The 18,585-nt window shown below is 50.1% G+C and overlaps 1 protein-coding gene across 1 annotated transcript; it reads right to left on the bottom strand.

Annotated features, from left to right (window-relative positions):
- Positions 1–14,176: 14,176 nt before the first annotated feature.
- JUND (JunD proto-oncogene, AP-1 transcription factor subunit) lies at positions 14,177–16,052 on the bottom strand. The gene has a single exon (XM_079771910.1). The coding sequence runs from the start codon at positions 15,885–15,887 to the stop codon at positions 14,847–14,849; it is 1,041 nt and encodes a 346-aa protein (XP_079628036.1). The 5' UTR covers positions 15,888–16,052; the 3' UTR covers positions 14,177–14,846.
- Between the last annotated feature and the right edge of the window lie 2,533 nt (positions 16,053–18,585).

The raw sequence follows: 18,585 nt of genomic DNA, 5'->3' as shown, positions 1-18,585 counted from the left end.
AATAAATCTGTGGGTGAATGAATGGTAGATCAGTTGGAGGGATAGTTGAAAGGTTGGATGAAAGAATGGATGCGTAAATGAAGTTGATGAATTTATGAACAGATCAATACAAAAAGAAATGGACACCCTAGCCGGTTTGGCTCAGTGAATAGAGCATTGGCCTACGAACTGAAGGGTCCTGGGTTTGATTCCCGGTCAAGGGCACAGGCCCGGGTTGTGAGCTTGATCCCTAGTAGCGGGTGTGCAGGAGGCAGCCAATCAATGATTCTCGCTCATCATTGATGTTTCTATCCTTCTCTCCCTCTGCCTTCTTCTTTGAAATCAATTTAGAAAAAAAAATTTTTTTTGAAAGAAATGGACACATGGATGTAGGGGTATATGGCTAGGTAGAAGGATGAGTATATGGATGGATGGATGGATGGATGGATGGATGGATGGATGGATGGATGGATAGATGGGTGGATGGATAGGTGAGTGCGTAAATGGGTGACTGGGTGGATGGATGGGTAGATAGATGGATAGATATTTGGATAAATGGAGGGATAGATGGGTGGGTAGAGGGAGTGAGGAATGGATGGAAAGATAGAGGTATGGATTTGTGGATGGATAGCTAAAATCTTGTAGGTAAATGAGTGTGCAAATGGAGAGAGTTGAAGGTATTGGTGGACTGATTAATGGATCTGTGAATGGATAGTGCATGACTGACAGATGATGGATAGATTAATGGCAGATGGAAGGATGGGTAGAAGGAAGAATGAGGAAATGACTGTGGTTTTCAGAAGTACCTTGGTGCAGAGAGGGTTGGGATGCTGTCAAGCAATCCTGATGCATAACCTGGAGCCTGTCTGGCTGAAGTCCCTCCTCCCCACCCCCCGCTTCTGGTTGGACCAGTCAGACCCTCGCCCAGCCATCTTCATACCTTAGAGAATCACAGAGTTGGAGGAAGAGAAGGTGCAATCTCAGAAGCCAGCTTGCAAGAGTAATCAGCCTTCACCCTTCATCCCATGCAACGTGCAACAACACTGCCCTGGGCTCGCTCTGTGCTCAAGACCAACATAAGAGATGTTAAAAGCAAAAATTAAAAATTAAAATTTCAAGGAAACCCAAAACTTTTAAGTCCACAAAGATGAATGCACAAGAAAGCATATTCTGGTGTTATTTTGTATGTAAAAACAAAACAACTGGAAATAACCAAAAAGGTGATTGCTAGGGGGTCAGTTACAAATGCATGAAGAAGGGTGTTCCAGAATGTTCATCGCTGTATTATTTAGAAAACTAAAAACTGAAAACAATCCAAATGCTTTATCAACAAGATGTTGCTTAAATTCATCAACAGAACACTTGTAGAGTGGTACGCTATCCAGTCACCAGAAATAGTGACCAGATCCACAAGAATGGCTAAAATAAAAAATATGGCCCGGCCGGCATGGCTCAGTGGTTGAACGTCAACCTATGAATCAGGAGGTCATGGTTCGATTCCTGGTCAGGGCACATGCCCAGGTTGCGGGCTCAACCCCCAGTGTGGTGTGTGCAGGAGGCAGCCAATCAATGATTGACTCGCATCATTGATGTTTCTATCTCTCTCTCTCTTACTTCCTCTCTGTAATCAATAAAAAATATATATATATTTTTAATATGGACCACTTGGGGAAACTGTCAGTATCTTGAAGGCAACATAATCCACACTGCTGAATATACTCAAGAGGTCTAACTGTTTATACCCATCAACAGAAAAATTAATAAATACATTTCATATTAACCAATATCTATAGATATAAAAGGCTAATGTACAAAGTGTCCCCTTGGGAGTTCGACCGGGAGACTGGGAGTTCGATCACTCGCTATGACGCGTGCTGACCACCAGGGGGCAGCACAGAATGAAGGAAGGCCCCGGCTGGCAGCCAGCAGCTGGAAGGAAGGCCCCAGTTGGCAGCCAGAAGGCCTCAATCGGCCCTGATCACCAGTGAGGCCTAGGGACCATACCTGTGCACAAATTTCGTGCACCGGGCCTCTAGTATCAATATAAATAAATATCAATATAATTATTGACTTATTTGTAAATCAATGTACCACATTCAACACAGCTAGAAAAAAATGAGCTCAGCGATATCCGTGTATCTCACATATATTATTTTGAGTGAAAGAAAAAAAAAATTGGGCCAGGACCGGTTTGGCTCAGTGGATAGAGCATCGGCCTGTGGACTGAAAGGTTCCGGGTTCGATTCCGGTCAGGGGCATGTACCTTGGTTGCGGGCACGTGATTCTCTCTCACCGATGTTTCTAACTCTCTATCCCTCTCTCTTCCTCTCTGTAAAAAATCAATAAAATTTATTAAAAAAAAAAATTGGTTATTCCAACTATAGAAAATAAAAGGGAACAGAAGTTAAGCTCTTCAATTAGAAGTCAGTCTAGGCCCTGGCCAAATCGCTCAGTTGGTTAGTGTCATCCCTGATACAGCAAGGTTGCAGGTGTCATCCCTTGGTCAGGCACATACAAGCAGCAACCAATGAATGCGTAAGTGGGACCAGTTGGTGTCCTCTCTCTCTCTCTCTCTCTCTCTCTCTCTCAAAACATGGCTGGCTGGGAGGGGACAAAAATAAGCCTTAGAGATAGTCATGTGGGTTTGTGTGGATTGTGAAAATGAAAACTCATGGGTAAAATACAAATATTGTAAAAAAAACCATGATCAGTTATCAAAAGAATACTATAGGCAAGCAGGACTTAGGATGTACAAATGGCTCAATATGTATAAATCACCAAGGTAATCCATTATATCTAGAAATTAAAAAGGCAGCCTATGATTTTTCAAAAAATGTCAAAAAGGTGTTTTATCGCCCTAGCCGGTTTGGCTCAGTGGATAGAACATTGGCCTGCGGACTAAAGGGTCCCAGGTTTGATTCCAGCCAAGAGCACATGCCTGGGTTGCGGGCTCGATCCCCTCCCCGCCCCCCCCCCTCCCAGTAGGGGACGTGCAGCCAATCAATGATTCTTTGATCAATGAATCAATGATTCATTGATTGAGGCAGCCAATCAATGATTCTTTCTTATCATTGATGTTTCTATCTCTCTTTCTCTCTCCTTTCCTCTCTGAAATCAATAAAAAATGTATATATTTTTAAAAGGTGTTTTACCAAATGCAATGGCTATTTCTTTTTTTTGGGGGGGGGGGCGGTGTGTGTAATCCTCTCCTAAGGATATTTTTTTATTGATTTTTAGGGAGAGTGGAAGGGAGAGGAAAAGACAGAGAGAAACATTGGTGTGAGAGACACACTGATTGGTTGCCTCCTGCACGCACCCTGACCAGGGCCAGGGAATCTGCAGCCAAGGTGTGTTCCCTTAACCAGAATCGAACCGGGACCCTTCAGTCCGCGGGCCAACGTTCTACCAACTGAGCCAAACCGGCTAGGGCTGCAATGGCTGTTTCTAATAACAACTTATAAAAATAGATAGAATAGTATTAAAGATGGTAAGGCTAACCACAAAACCACAGCACATGCCACTTTAAATGGTGAAATCCTAAAGTCGTTTCCACTAAAGGAACAAGATGCACAGATGGTCCAGTGGGCTTGGCTCAGTGGTCACAGTTCGATTCCCAGTCAGGGCACATGCCCAGGTGGTGGGCTTAATCCCAGTGTGGGGTGTGATTCTCTCTCATCATTGATGTTTCTATCTCTCTCTCTCCCTTTCTCTTTGAAATCAATCAAAATATTTTTTTAAAAAGATGCACAGTTGTCCACCCCCCACTGCAGGTATCATTTTTAAAAGCAAAATGACAAGGACTTGAATAATCAGTGTAAATATTTTTATTAATTGTTTGTTTGTTGTTGACAGTATTACAGATGTCCCCCATTTGCCCGTTTCCATCCAGCTCCGGCCCCATCCCAGGCCTTCACCGTTATTTACAACGAGTGCCCTGGTGCACGGATTCGTGCACATTAAAAGGAAATTAATTAGAAGGTGGCCAGTGGGGTGGGACTGGAGGAGAAGGGCTAGACAGGTCCTGGAGCCAACCTCCTGATGTCCCTCCCCGGCCGGCAGCATGGGGCTTAAAAGGTGTCTGCAGAGTGCACTGGGTCCCTCCAGCAGGTGAGGTCCCTCGGCCTGGCCTGTAGGGATCGGCCAAAACCTGTTCTCTGACATCCCGAGGGTCCCAGATTGAGAGAGGGTGGTTCTCAGGTGACACACCTCAGAATTGGGCTCCCTCCTCTCTGGTTCCAGGGTCTGTCACCCGAGAACCACCACTGCCAAGTTACTGCAGTTCAGCAGCTCCCGCATTAAGCCACTGCCCCTTGGTGGTCAGTGTGCATCATAGCTACTGGTCGGATGGTCTCTTAGCCTTTTATATATATAGACTAGAGGCCCGATGCACGAAGATTCATGCAAGAATGGGCCTTCCTTCCCCTGTCTGCCGGCACTGCCTTTGCTCCGGCCGGAGCCGCCTTTCTGCTCCAGCCCGAAGCTGCCTTTCCACCTTCCCACACTGCCCAGAGGCCCAGAGTGGCTGGGGTGGTGTGAAACGCCTGCGTCGTCACATGGCGACGACACAAGCATCCCGCCCAACCCCCGGCCGCTCGGCACCTGCATATGCTAATCAACCCACCATTTTGTTGGGTTAATTTGCATAGGCACTCCTGATTGGCTGGTGGGCGCCACGAAGGCACGGTCAATTAGCATGTTACTCTTTTATTAGTGTAGATAGCTATAATCTGGAAATAGCCTAAGTGCCCATTAGTAAATGAGTGGATAAAAAGCTCTGGTGCATTTACACTGTAAGTATTTTCAAAGGAGAGCTAGCAGGTGCCTGAATTGTCTACCTAAAAGACCCAAGACATTCTAATTTTAAAAATTAGCCCAGCTGGTGTGACTCAGTGTTTGAGCATTGACCTATGAACCTGGAGGTCATGGTTCAATTTCCAGTCAGGGCACATGCCCAGGTTGTGGACTCTGTCCCCACTGGGGGATGTGCAGGAGGCAGCTGATCAATGATTCTCTCTTATCATTAAAGTTCTTATCTCTCTTTCCCTCTCTCTTCCTCTCTGAAATCAATAAAAATATATATATTTTAAAAAGGGTACATGTTAAGGTTTTAGGTTTGATCCCCAGCACTGGTGCCTGGTCCTGGCTGGGACATGTGCGGGAGGCAACTGATAGATGTTTCTCTCTCTCGCTCTCTCCCTTCCCCTCTCTCTGAAAATCATGAATGAGGATTAAAAAGCCAAGCAAACATATATCTATAAATATATATTTATATATTCTGCATTTAAATATATATTATCATTAATGCATTAATATTTATAATTTTGAAATGTAATTTATATAAATCTGTGTATACCTTTAAAATGTATACACACACACTTTGAATAATTATAAAGGCAGTGTTTATTAAAATACATTTCATTTTCAAAATTGAACTATCAGCTGTTAAAGTGTGCATACATTTTTTTGGACAGCCTGTGTGTGTGTGTGTGTGTGTGTGTGTGTGTAAAAATATATATATTTATTTGCTGTTAATCCTCACCTGAGGATATTTTTTTATTGTTTTCTAGAGAAAGTGGAAAGGAGGGAAGGAGAGGGAGTGAGAGAGAAACATTGATGTAAGAAAGACACATCGATTGGTTGCTCCTGCACGGAGATTGAACCTGCAATGCAGTTACATGCCCTTGACTGGGAATTGAACCCTTGACCCTCAGTGCACAGGCCCACACTCTAACCACTAAGCCACACCAGCCAGGGCTATATTTATATACATTTTTAATACTTACCTGAGGATATGTTCATTGATTTTTAGAGAGCAGAAGGGGGAGAGAGAGTAAAAGAGAGAGAGAGAAACATTATGTGGGAGAGAAACACGGATCCGTTGCCTCCGGTACGCGCTCTGATCCCCACCCTGACCAGGAATTGAGCCTACGACTTTTTGGTGCACTGGACAATGCTCCAACCAACCGAGCCACACCAGCCAGGGCTGTATCTATATATTTTTATCTTCTGTCTTTCCTAAGGCACATGGCTGCATACAAAACCAGCAGCTTTTCTGCATTTGATGCAAAATAAGCTGTCAATTAAAATGGGAAGGGGGGAAACACCATTCAGAGTAATGTCAAAAATTATACAAGTCGCAGAAACAAATTTTACACAGAAGTCAAAGGAGTTATATGAAGGCCAAGAAAGGAGACGAAAGTCATCTGAAAGATGTACCACAAGGTTAGGAAGAAAGAATTCATATACTTAGTATTACACAATGTCACAATTCACCGAGAGCAATTCATGTCCAATTAGAATCCCAATAGGGAGTTCTTTTAAAATGGAAGGAAGAGACAGAAGAGAAGCAGTCCAGAGACGGAAGACGCTGATGTGGCCTTCCCATACTAGCAGTTAGCAGCTGTGCATCACTGCAGATTGCCCAGGACCAAACCGGACAGAGTCGGACCTGCATTACCACCATTTGTCCACCATCCAGAACTGAAATGTCAGTGCTGACATGTACACATAAGGAACTGTTGGACATTGAAATTGGGTCTCAAAAGAACTGTTGGCCCAGAAAAAAACTCACTACACACTGATTCATTTGCCTGTCACCATAACCATTATTGCTTGTCTCATTTTCGGTTCTTATAAGTGTATTTCTAATAGCACATGATCTCACTCATCTAGGGGAAATAATGAACAACATAGACTGATGAACAAGAACAGACCCAGAAACAAGGAGGCATGGATCAGACTGTCGGGCCTCAGGGGGAGGGTAGGGAAGGGTGGGGGTAAAGGGGGAGACCAACCAAAGGACTTGCGTGCAGGCATATGAGCCTAACCAGCGGTTAAGGACAACAGGGGGGTGGGGGCATGTGTGGGGAGGGGTGTGGGATGGGAATGGGGGGACGAGGACAAATATGTGATACCTTCATCAATAAAGAAATTAAAAAAAAATAATAAAAAAAAATAAAATGGAAGGAAGGATTTCAGTGTTCAAATAAAAGAATAAATGAGAGTAGCCAAGATCATGAACAGGAAGACTAGTAAAGAGGACCCTGACTTAATGGATATATAAATATACTCAAAAGCCATCATAATCATAGCATGATACCTACCCAGAACTAGACAAATCATTGAGACCGAAGGATGAAACCAAAATTGACCCCAATGTAACAATAGTACATTGTATTTTAATTCAGGAGGTAAAAGTCATGGTATAAGGTACTAAACAAATGGTACGAGGCAATCCATCTGGTCCAATGCATCTTGGACCCTTCTCACGCCATAGTCCAAAAATTTCCAGAGGGATTTAAAAATTATGAGAACATTTATTAGTATGTGAATTAGGGAGCTCTTATAAAACTAAATAGGAAACTCAAAAATTCTGAAAAAGATAAAAAATCTAAAAAAGACTTCATAAAGAGAAGAAAATGTATGGCAAATGATGCCATAAACATGGTCAAAGACAAAAAGACTGGGGGAAATGTTTGCAATGCATGTGATAAAGAGTCCAAGTTAGCCCAGCTGGTGTGGCTCAGTGGTTGAGCATCAGCCTATGAACCAGGAGGCCATTGTTTGATTCCCAGTCAGGGCACATGCCCGGGTTGTGGGCTTAATCCCCAGTAGGGGGCATGCAGGAGGCAGCCGATCAATGATTCTCACCATTGATGTTTCTATCTCTCTCTCTTCCTCTCTGAAATTAAAAAAAAAAAAAAAAAGATTTAAAAATCATTTTAAAAAAGAAAAAGAAAAAAAGACATATTAGGAAAAAAACGGGTGGAAATTCTAAAATTGAAAATATACAATACCTGAAATTTCAAAATTCTCTGGATGGGCTAACAAGCAGAGAACTGATGACAGAAGAGTCAGTGAGCTTGAATATAAATAGATAGAAATTATCCAATCTGAAGGACACAGAGGAGGAAACTGGGCCATAAAGCAAGACTTCGGGATCTGTGGACATCAAAACGTCTGACGTACATGTAATTGGGTCCCAGAAAAGAGAAAAGGGCATTAAAAAAATATGTGAAGAAATAATGCCCCAAATTTTTTGAAAAAGTTTTTTTACAGATTTAAGAAGCTCAGAAAATCCTAAGGAAGATAAATACAAAGAAATACACACCTGAGCTCAATCCAGTCAATGTCCTGAAAAACAAAGATCAAATTTTGAAAGCAGCCAGAGAAAAACACAAGCAACTTCATGAATCAGCCAAGTTTTCATCAGAAAGTATGGAATCCAGAAGACAGGAGAGCCACCTGTAGCAGTCTGGGCCCAATCAGGAGACAGAAACTACACAACAGTTTCAAGTAGGGAAGTTGAATATAAAGAATTGTTGATAATGATAGAAGACTAACCATAAGATAAAATGAAACTCTAGGTGGTTTCCTAGGGCTTAGGGAGTGTTGTTTCTAAGGAAGGGCAAATCTGGAACAGGTTTGGACCTCCTCGGAGCACATGTGGTTTGGCCTACCAAAGAGCAGAGATGTTTGCTGGCTTGGCCATGCCGGAGCTGGTCTGGAGTTGCTGGGCATGGAAAAGGTGGAGGAGCAGGGGATCAGCAACTGGTGATGTAAGCACACATGGGGAGTCCGGGTGCTGGGTGGGGCAGGAGGCCCGTGGTGCACGGGCCAACGTGAGGGCTCTGGTTTGGAGGTCAAGAAGACTGGAGAAAGATTTCCACCAGGTTAAGACTGAAAAATCACAGAGGGATGATGATCGTACCCACTGATGATCTGTACCCCTGAGGCAAGTTCCACTTGGGAGTCTCCACACCTCCACCACTGATACTTCTTGCAGGTGAGTCTCTTCTTCCTACAATGTCTCAACACTGTCTTCTACTGATAAAGATTAACATTGTACTCACTTGGAAGGAGACAAAGGAACTTCTTTATCACAGAGTACACACTGAGAGGATCATTTAAAGATTCAAATAATCCAAAAGGAGGCAGAAGCGGGGGAATAAAGGACTAAAACTTAGAGAGGGCAGAAAGAAAAATAGTAACATGGTGGACTTAAATTCAGCTGTATCATCAACTCAGATGATAATGGACTAGACCCGTGGTCGGCAAACTGCGGCTCGCGAGCCACATGCGGCTCTTTGGCCCCTTGAGTGTGGCTCTTCCACAAAATACCACGGCCTGGGCGAGTCTATTTTGAAGAAGTGGCGTTAGAAGTTTAAGTTTATGAAATTTGGCTCTCAAAAGAAATTTCAATCGTTGTACTGTTGATATTTGGCTCTGTTGACTAATGAGTTTGCCAACCACTGGACTAGACACTTGAAGAGTGTTGACCAGAATCAATTAATTTTCAAAGACTCATCCAACCCCTCCTTTCATGATGAACGTTCTGGCTTCACCTGTGTGATAGTCTGAATGTCCAGCACCCTGCCCAACCTTCACCCCAGCCCCAAGATGGCCAGGCCCATTGAGAACAAGGGATGCCCGGCTGGTGTGGTTCAGTGGTTGAGCTTTGACCCAGGTACCAGGAGGTCATGTTCAATTCCCTGGTCAGGGCACATGCCTGGGTTGCAGCTCCATCCCCAGGAGGTGGCATGCAGGAGGCAGCCGATTGATGATTCTCTCTCGTCATTGATGTGTCTATCTCTCTCTCCCTCTCACCTCCTCTCTCTGAAATCAATAAAAACATTAAAAAAAAAATGAGAGAACAAGGGTCAATGTGAACTGAGTCATAAGAGAGCAAATGGGCCCTAACCGGTTTGGCTCAGTGGATAGAGCATCGACCTGCGGACTAAAGGGTCCCAGGTTCGATTCCGGTCAAGGGCATGTACGTTGGTTGCAGGCACAACTCCAGTAGGGGGTGTGCAGGAGGCAGCTGATCGATGTTTCTCTCTCATCGATGTTTCTAACTCTCTATCCCTATCCCTTCCTCTTTGTAAAAAAATCAATAAAATATTTTTTTAAAAAAAGAGCAAATGGGCCTGAGGCCAGCTCCCCTGAGGTGGGCCCAGTCATTGTCCCCATTTCACTGAACCTGCTGTCTGGAGAAGCCAACGTACTGTGTGTCTTACTTTTTTATGTTGTTTCTGGTTTGCCTCCCCCATTAAGACTGAGCTACCCACAGGTGGGGATATCTGTCTCTTTTGTTTACTGTGGGTCCCCAGAGCCTAGAACAGCCCACAAAGTGCTTACGAGATGTTTATAGATGGGTGGATGCATGAATAGATGGACAGGATGGATAGATGGATAGATGAAATGGATGAGTGGATGGATGAATGGATGCAGTCCAACCTTCAAAACTTGGATTTGGCAGCTTTAAGGTCTGAATTGGTCCATCCTAGGGACCATCCTGGAGTTTTAGCAAATACATGGTCCAACCTTTTTGGGTGAATTCAACCAGACAACAGGGTAAGAGAAATGGGAGTACAGGGGATATAAAGGAAGAATAGGGCCCCCCAAACATACAAGCTGAGTGACTGCCTTGGCAATTCTGAGTAAACTCTTCTGAGCCTCAGTTTGCCTATGTGTCACACAAGCTCAGCCCACTTTCCTAGGCTCCCAAGATGTGACAGACTCTCCAGGCTGGGCCCCCAGGCAGAAAACCCACCATCAGGCCTTTGGGGGACTTGAGTGCTCTGCTCTGAGGGGTAGGGGAGCTGACCCCTCCTCCGAGAGGCCTGGAAGGCCCAAGGGGACTCTGAGGACACTGGGGACCAGGGAAGAATGACCAGGTCCCCACGTACCCCCACTAAGCCCTCTAAAAGCTCCACTCACCTGCCCCTGAAGCTGAACCCAACAGCCTGAATGGCCAACCTTGGGGCCTTGGGGCCAGGGTGGCTTTGTGACTCACAGCCATGTTCCGGCCAATCAACGCCAGCTCCTGGGAGGAGGGGGCTCCAGAAGGCAGACTCAGGAGTAGGTGGGCAGGACCTGGGTCAGAGCCGAGAGCCATGTTGGTTGACACCAGCCCATCCTGAGCAGAAGTTCGGGCTCTGAACACAGAAGTGACCCACCTCCACCTCCATGCAAATAGCCTGTCCCTTGGGCATTTGCTGAGCACCCAGTTTGGGCTGAGATCTGACCTGAGTCTGGGGACACAACCCAAATAATGTGGGGCTGCGAAACCCAGGAAGGGATCAAAGAGGGGGTGGGATGGGCTGACCCACAGGGGAGGAGTTGGTCTTGCGCAAACTGGGGGAAGGCTGTTTCAGGTGGAGGGCACAGTACAGGCAAAGGCCCTGAGGTGGGAGCAAGCTGGGCATAATGAGGGTACAGAGAGGAAGCTGATATGGAGGTAAGGGAAAGAGAAGAGGGCAGGGAGGGGTCACAGTGGGGGTCTAGGAGAGAAGTAGGGCAGTTTTATTAAGAAGGCATCTAGGAGCCATGAGGGTTTAAAACAAAGAAAACTCTTTCTTCTTCTTTTTAATATATTTTTATTCATTTCAGAGAGGAAGGGAGAGGGAGAGAGATAAACATCAATGATGAGAGAATCATTGATCGGCTGCCTCCTGCATGCCCCCAACTGGGGATTGAGCCCACAGCTGCAACCTGGGCATGTGCCCTGACCGAGAATTGAACCATGACCTCCTGGTTCATAGGTTGACCCTCAACCACGGAGCCACACTGGCGAGGCTTTCTTCTTAGAAAGCAAGCTGGTGCCTGTGTCTGGCTCTGAGGACAAAGGCTCCTTAGGGTGGGGCTGGGCCCAAAGCCCCTTGGGATCCACACACGGGCTGGTGGAAATGGGCACTGACTCTTAGCCACAGTCTTGGCGAAGGAAGCGAAGCTGCCATCCCCAGGCACCTCCTGGGGCTGGGCCGGCCGAGGCCTGGTGTGAATGAATCACTGCTGGCAAGGCCGAGGCTGACACACCTTGGCCTCAGCTCAGCAGGGTCCCGCCAAAGCCACAACAGCCAGGCCCAGCGGCCTCTGCTGGGCCTCCCAGGGGAGTCGCCAGAGCAAGAGTCCAGCTGCAGATTGGTCTCCAGAAGGATCTAGGCTTAATTAGTGGGTTGGAACTTTCAGCCCCACCTTTCAAACCTTCTGGGAGGGGAGGGAGGCTGGAGATTGAATTAATCACCAAAGGCCAAAGATGAAATCAGTTGTGCTTATACAATGGAACCTCTGGGATTCAAGAGAGCTTTCTGGTTGGTGAGCACATGGAAGTGCTGGGGGGTGGCAGCCCAGAGCGGGCACAGAGGCTTAGTGCCCTGTGCATCTCTTCCATCTGGCTGTTCCTGAGTTGTATCCTTTATAATCACTAAACTAGTAAGTAAAATGCTTTCCTGGGTCCTGTGAGCTGTCCTAGCAAAAGATCAAATCTGAGGAAGTAGTGGGGGAAGCCCCCAATTTATAGCTGATGGGTCAGAAGTATAGGCGGCAACCTGAGACTTGTGCTGGTGTCTGCAGAGGGGGCAGTTTTGTGGGACTGAGCCCTTCACCTGTGGGGTCCATGCCAACTCCAGGTAACCTGTCAGAACTAAACTGGAGGGACCCGGTTGGTGCCTGCAGAGTTGGAGGATTGGTTAGTGTAGGGAAAAAAACATACAATTGTCATCAGAAGTGTGAGTAAACAGTTCAGGCAAATCTTGCAACCTCCCTAGACCTCCTTTCTCTACAGACTGGGGCACACTTGCGTATCAGCTGTGTTCCTGTTGTTCATCCCCCAAACTATTCCAACTTCTGCCCTGGGAGATGTTACCTGGATGTGAACACACCCACATCACAGCTCCTCAGGTAAAGGCCAAAGTGGGGAGACTTGTCTGAGGTCACAAGATGGCAAATGGGCACCCTCAAAACATGGCTCTTGATCTACTTTGTGTCAACACACCATCTCAGCATCACCCCTCTTCTCACTCTGGCGCCCCTCCTGAAACGTCTGCCAGAAGGTGGTGCCAGGTGAAGTCACATGGTAAAAACCAAACCCCAAAGCAGCTCTTGAAGCCTCAAGTAGGCAGACAGGGTGACGAGGGGCTAGAGGGAACGTGTAGATGGTGAGGTACCCCTCTTCGACGGCTGAGACTGTGGGCATATACCACCCCTTCTTTGTACTTGTACATCAGGCATAATTCAGTCACCTTCTGAGCAGGGCTGGGTCGAGTCAGGGTCCAACACACTACCAGCCCAGCTTGCCCTGTGTCCTGGGCCACCAATGCTCACATCCCCCCATGGCCCCAAGGCAGACGCCCAAGCCCAGGTCTTTGGCCCACCCAATAGCAAAGCCTAGATGAGGCCAGGGAAGAGGGCAGCCTGGCAGTCAGGGCTCTGGAGGTGAGAAACCCAGTTCCAAATGTCCCTGTACAGTCTTCTTAAAAGGCTGTGGTCCTGGCCTGTGTGCTCAGTGGTTAGTGTCAGCCTGCTCACCTAAGGGTCTCAGGTTCCATTCCTGGTCAAGAGAACATACCTGGTTGCAGGTTTGATCCCAGGTCCAGGTCAGGTCCCGTGGAGGAGACAAGCAATCAATGTCTCTTTCTCTCCCCTTCCCTCCCTCCCTTCCACTCTCTCTCTTAAAAAAAAATAAATGGGAAAAGTATCCTCAGGTGGGGATTAACAACAAAAAGGCTGTGTGATCTCAAAAACCAGTCACTCAACCACTCTAAAACTTAAGTTTCCTCAAAATGGGAGAATATAATGTTGGGGGAAGGTGCTTTCAGGAAGTATTTGGAAAATCCTGGACTTCCAGTTAGAGCCATAAAAGGGAGGTCCCACAGAAAGTACCCCCACCTCCAGTTCTAGATAAAGACCACCTGGCTCAGATCCCTGGGCTACTTTCCTTCTGGCCCCAAGACTCAGTTTCTCCAGCCCCTAATCAATAATAAACAAATTGAGCAGACTGTAAGCCAAACAATGCTCTGTAAACAAACTTAATTTTCACAATTTTATGGAGGTATACGATTGTTCTGCCCATTTCACAAACAGGGAAACACAGGCCCAGAAAGTCCAAGTTTCTGCCTCTTTCTTCCTACCTCAGGCTGGGGCTGTCCCCTTCCCAACCCGAAAGCTTGCTAGTTCCAATCACTGGTTGGTCTCCAGCGATTCCCCCACCCAGCGCGGACAGTCGTCGGCCCGGCGCCCAGGCGCGCCTAGATGGCGCTCGCCCCGCGCCAGAGGTGCGGGCCCCTCCCCGGCGCCAGTTCCCCTCCTTTGAGCTGGGAAGGAGAGGAGGGAAGGAGGCGCGGGGGGAGGGGAGCGGGCCAGGCCTCGCACAGCCAGTCAGGCCCCGGCGGGGGAAGGAGGAGGCGGAGAGCCGAGCTGGCATAAGGAGACTTTACTGAAAACAGAAAACCGGGCGAACCAAATATTACAAACAGGAATGTAGACTCGTAGCAAAACAAAACTGAAAAGGAAAAAAAAAGCAAAAAGGGTGGGGAGGAAAGGTGGAAGGGTGTCTGTCGGAAGAACGGAGGGGGCGGGGGCAGAAAGCAAGGAAAGGGAGGAGTCGTTTTCTTCTTCCTATTTCTTTAAAAAAAAAAAAACCAACACAAAAAAAACACACACGCACACAACCAACGTTTGTTCCCGAGTAGAAACATAAATAGGGCAGAATCGAACACTGTTCTCTCTTCCAAATGCAAAAAAGTAAAAGAAAAGGCAACGCAGGGCTTCAGGCTGCGCCCCCTCGGAACCCTCTTCAGCGGCGGTGCGTACAAAGGGGCAGCCGGGCGCGCGGGTTTGTGCAACTCGGGGTGGCCACGCGCAGAGGGTAGAGGCAGCGTGAGGGAGGGGCAGGGGGGGTCATGCGCTGGCCCCCCGGCAGCAGGGGTTCCAGCTTGTCGACTGTGAGGCGCCCTCTCCACGTCCTGGCACCATCCGGGGGCGTCCCCGGGGCCACGCCCTCTCCAAGTCCGGGGCACCCACGCCCCCCCTCCCACGCGAACCCGCCTCTCGGGGAGGGGGGCCGCGCATGCGCCCCGCGCGCGGGCTCAGTACGCGGACACCTGGTGCTGGGGCAGCAGCTGGCAGCCGCTGTTGACGTGGCTGAGGACCTTCTGCTTGAGTTGCGCCACCTGCTCACGCAGCAGGCTCGCGGTGGACGCCAGCTCCGTGTTCTGGCTCTTGAGCGTCTTCACTTTCTCCTCGAGGCGCGAGATGCGCTCCAGCTTGCGCTTTCGACACTTGGAGGCAGCGATGCGGTTGCGTAGCCGCTTGCGCTCCGCTTTGATGCGCTCTTGAGTGTCCATGTCGATGGGCGACAGCGGCGGGCTCTCGCCGAAGCTCGGCACGTCGGGCACGGTCTGAGGCTCATCCTTGAGCGCGGCGAGGCGCGGCGGCCCCAGCGCGCCCGGGGGCGGCGGCGGGAAGGGCACGGGTTCAGCGGCGAAGGCGACCGTCGCAGCGCCCCCCGCGCTCCCGGTACTACCCGCGTAGCTGCTCAGGTTCGCATAGACCGGCGCCTCGGGCGTGGCCGCCGCCGTGGCCAGCTCGCCAGGAGGCGCGGCGCTCGGGGCCGTGCCCGAGGGTCCCCCGGCCGCTGCGGCAGCGGAGGCTGCGCCCGCACCCAGCTGGTTCTGCTTATGTAAGTCCTCCAGGGCCTTGACGAAGCCCTCGGCGAATTCCTGCTCCTCGCTGGCCGCCACCTTGGGGTAAAGGAATTGCGTGCTCGTCGGCGTGGTGGTGACCAGCCCGTTGGACTGGATGATGAGGCGTTCGAGTTCTGGCGAGGCGAGCTTGAGCAGCCCCAGGTCCGGCGAGGCGAGCAGGCCGTCGGGGGGCGCCGCACCAGGGGCGCCGTCGGTGCGCAGGGGGGCCGGGGGCGGCGCGGCCGCGGGCTTGAGCGCCGCTGCCACCTGCTCGCTCAGGTTTAGCGTCAGCACATCCTTCTTCATCATGCTGCTGGCCACTGCCGTCGGGGGCGCCCCGGGGAACAGGCGACCCGAGGACGCGAAGCTGCCACCGCCGCCACTGCCACTGACGCCGCCGCCCAGGCCGCTTAGCGCCTCATCGCCGTAGAAGGGTGTTTCCATCCTCCGCCTCCCCCGCCGCGCCGGTCCGGGGGGGAGGGGAGTGGCCGCGGCCTCCCGAGAGGCTCGGGGCCCCCCCCCGTCCGCTTGGCCCTGAGCCCGCCCAGGCTGCGGCCGCTGCGCCCGGCCCTCCGTTGGCGGCGGCTCCTGCGCCGCGCAACCCGCGCGCCTTCTTATAGCCTCGGCCCAGCGCGATGAGCTCATTGCCCCCGCTCGCCATTGGGCGCGGATGACGTATCTCATTTACATAGAGGGGCGGGGCCAAGCCGTCGACGCTCCCCCGGCTGCCGTTGCCCCGGTGACGCGCGGTAAACGGCACAACAGCGCGCTGCCTTGTGGGTTGACATCATGGGGGTGGGCCGCGCGTCTGGGCCGGGTCACCCCGCCCCGGGATCTCTGTGTACAACGAAGGCCCCCAGCGCCGCCTCCCGCCAAGGCACGTCCGGGGTGGCGTGATAGGCTCGGCCACCAGGCGCCCGCCTGCTCCAAAGCCCCGCCCCGCGTCTGCGCGTGGGGCCAGTTCGGCGGGGGCGGTGCTGGTCCCGGGGAACCGGGGTGGGGGATATGGGGTCCCAGATGGATAAATAACTCCCTGGCGTCTCCCGTTCCACTGCGCAGACGGTGGTTCCCTAACGCTTCTCGGCCAGGCTTTGTGCGCTCTGGAGCCTGAAGGGGTGGGGGAGCGGTGACTCGCCGGAGATGTGAGCCAAGTCTGCCTTCACCCACCCTCACTTCGATGTCCGGTGGTGTGTGTGCCTCAAAAGACAGAGGAGGGGAAAGGAGGGCTGCCAAAACTGCTGGACGCGCTTTGATCTTAATATTTTTCACTGGGAGCCCTCTAACGCACGGGGTCCAAATTCCTGACATGCGAATCAAGCTCAGCGAGTGACCAGCCCGCGGGGCCAGTGCTGTGACCACCCCTAGCGCCCATGCCCCGGGGCAGCCGCATACATTTTAACTCTTTGTCTGCCAAGGCCTGCTGTGTGTCCTCCGGTTAGGGTGCCCTACAGTTTTTCTCCTCCCCACCCCTCCCTCCCCCCGTTTCTCCCTTATCCCTGCTTGGGCTGTTATCCCAGCTGGTAATTATTACCTGCTTATTACCATTATCATGACTGGTGGGGCTTAATGAGCCGCCCTAAAGGCTGGCTGGGGATGGGATATGAGGGAGAAGGGAGGAGGGAGGGAACAACTCCCCCAACACTCCCCAGGATCCGTGGGATATCTGAGTCTGACAGACAGCCCTTGCATACAACCCCTCCTTGGCTCCCACCCCACTCAGGAGGGAACCCACTTCTCAGCCAGGTGGTGGAGGCTCGGAGTCCACACCCTTCTTCCTCCTCTGACCTTTCACCCTTACCCTCTCGGAACCTTGGCTTCCCAGATCATTACTGCCCCAGGACCTTTGTACCTGCTATGCCCTCTGGTGATTCCTTGGCCCAGTGCAAAAGTATGTCCTCAGAGAGGCCCTTCCTACTCACCTTGTTCTCATTACCTTGGAATTATCCAGATGGAATGGGTCATAAGGCTCAAGAAGATAAGAACCTTGTCTATCCTGGGCCTGGTGGTTCCCCAGCTCCCTGTACAGGGCCTACCTAGCATACAGTGGATGCAGAATGTTAAAGGAGAACACTGCCTGGTTGGATTTGCTGTGGCAGTCTCTGGCCTTGGTTTGTGTGACTGGCCTGTGGGCAGGAGAGCACCCCACACCCGCCCCCCCCCCAAAAAAAAAAAACCGCCCCCGCAACTCCCTTTCTCACCTGGCCCTGTCCTTAATGGCTTTGGAGCAAAAAGGCTAAGAGTGAGACTGTGATTATGAGCAAGAGGCCTGGACTGGCCTGGCAGGCAGAGGGCCAGGCATGTGGGGGTGTGTCTGTGTACACACTTGTCTACCGGTGCTTGTGTGTGTGTTCATGTGTGGAGCAGGGTACCTTGTGTATATGCGAGTCTGTTCCCAGGCACGTAAGTTTCTGTGCCCTCTTGACCTGTCCTCTTGGGTCCCAGCCTGGGCGTGAAGGGACCCCTGTTGGAAGGGAGTACAGGCCAAACCTGTAGCCAGCCCTGTCCTGGGACCCCTCTCTGGGGCAAGATTGGAAGAGGGGCCATGCTTCTCTCCAAGGCAGGAGAGTGATTGGGTGGCCTAGGGAGGCTCCACCCCAACCGTGGGTCCCGAACTTTTTTTTTTACCTTAAAGGTAGATGAATGTCTGAGGTGTGGGCAGAGCCAGCCCGAGCTGAAAGACTGACCAGCAAACAGGCCTTGAAAAATGGAGGCATAGGGAGGCCAAGGAAGGTTGCCTCTTTGAGTCCCAGTTTCTTCTTCATGAAAATGGAGCAAATAATCCTACCTATCTCATGGTGTATTGGGATTTTTTTACTGGATTTGCAGAAATAGTGTAGGCTCAACAAATGTTCTCTATCATTGTTTTACTTTATTATTATGCAGCTAAATTTAACGGCTGTTTTTTGGTCTGGAGTTTCCTTAGCCTGGAGTGCCCTTCCTTAGCCTCCAGGCAAACTCCTACATATCCTTCAAAACCCCTTCCAGTATTCCTCCAAGAAGCCTTCTTTAACCATGCCGTGCCCCTGGGGACTTCCCTAGACCCCTTCCATCTGTCTGAACTCTGTCCACCATTTGTGTCTGGCTCTACATACCCCAAACGGGAGGGGAGGACCTTGACTTCTAAGTGCAGCGGCAGACTTTG

This window comes from Cnephaeus nilssonii, assembly GCF_951640355.1.
Source record: "Cnephaeus nilssonii genome assembly, chromosome: 5".
Taxonomy (NCBI): Eukaryota; Metazoa; Chordata; class Mammalia; order Chiroptera; family Vespertilionidae; genus Cnephaeus; species Cnephaeus nilssonii.
The sequence above is the reverse complement of the archived record's forward strand: the minus strand, read 5'-3'. Positions and strand labels throughout refer to the sequence as shown.

What these genes read in the sequence shown, in the direction of transcription:
- JUND (XM_079771910.1), bottom strand. Translation starts at nt 15,887, where the DNA reads ATGGAAACACCCTTCTACGGCGATGAGGCGCTAAGCGGCCTGGGCGGC.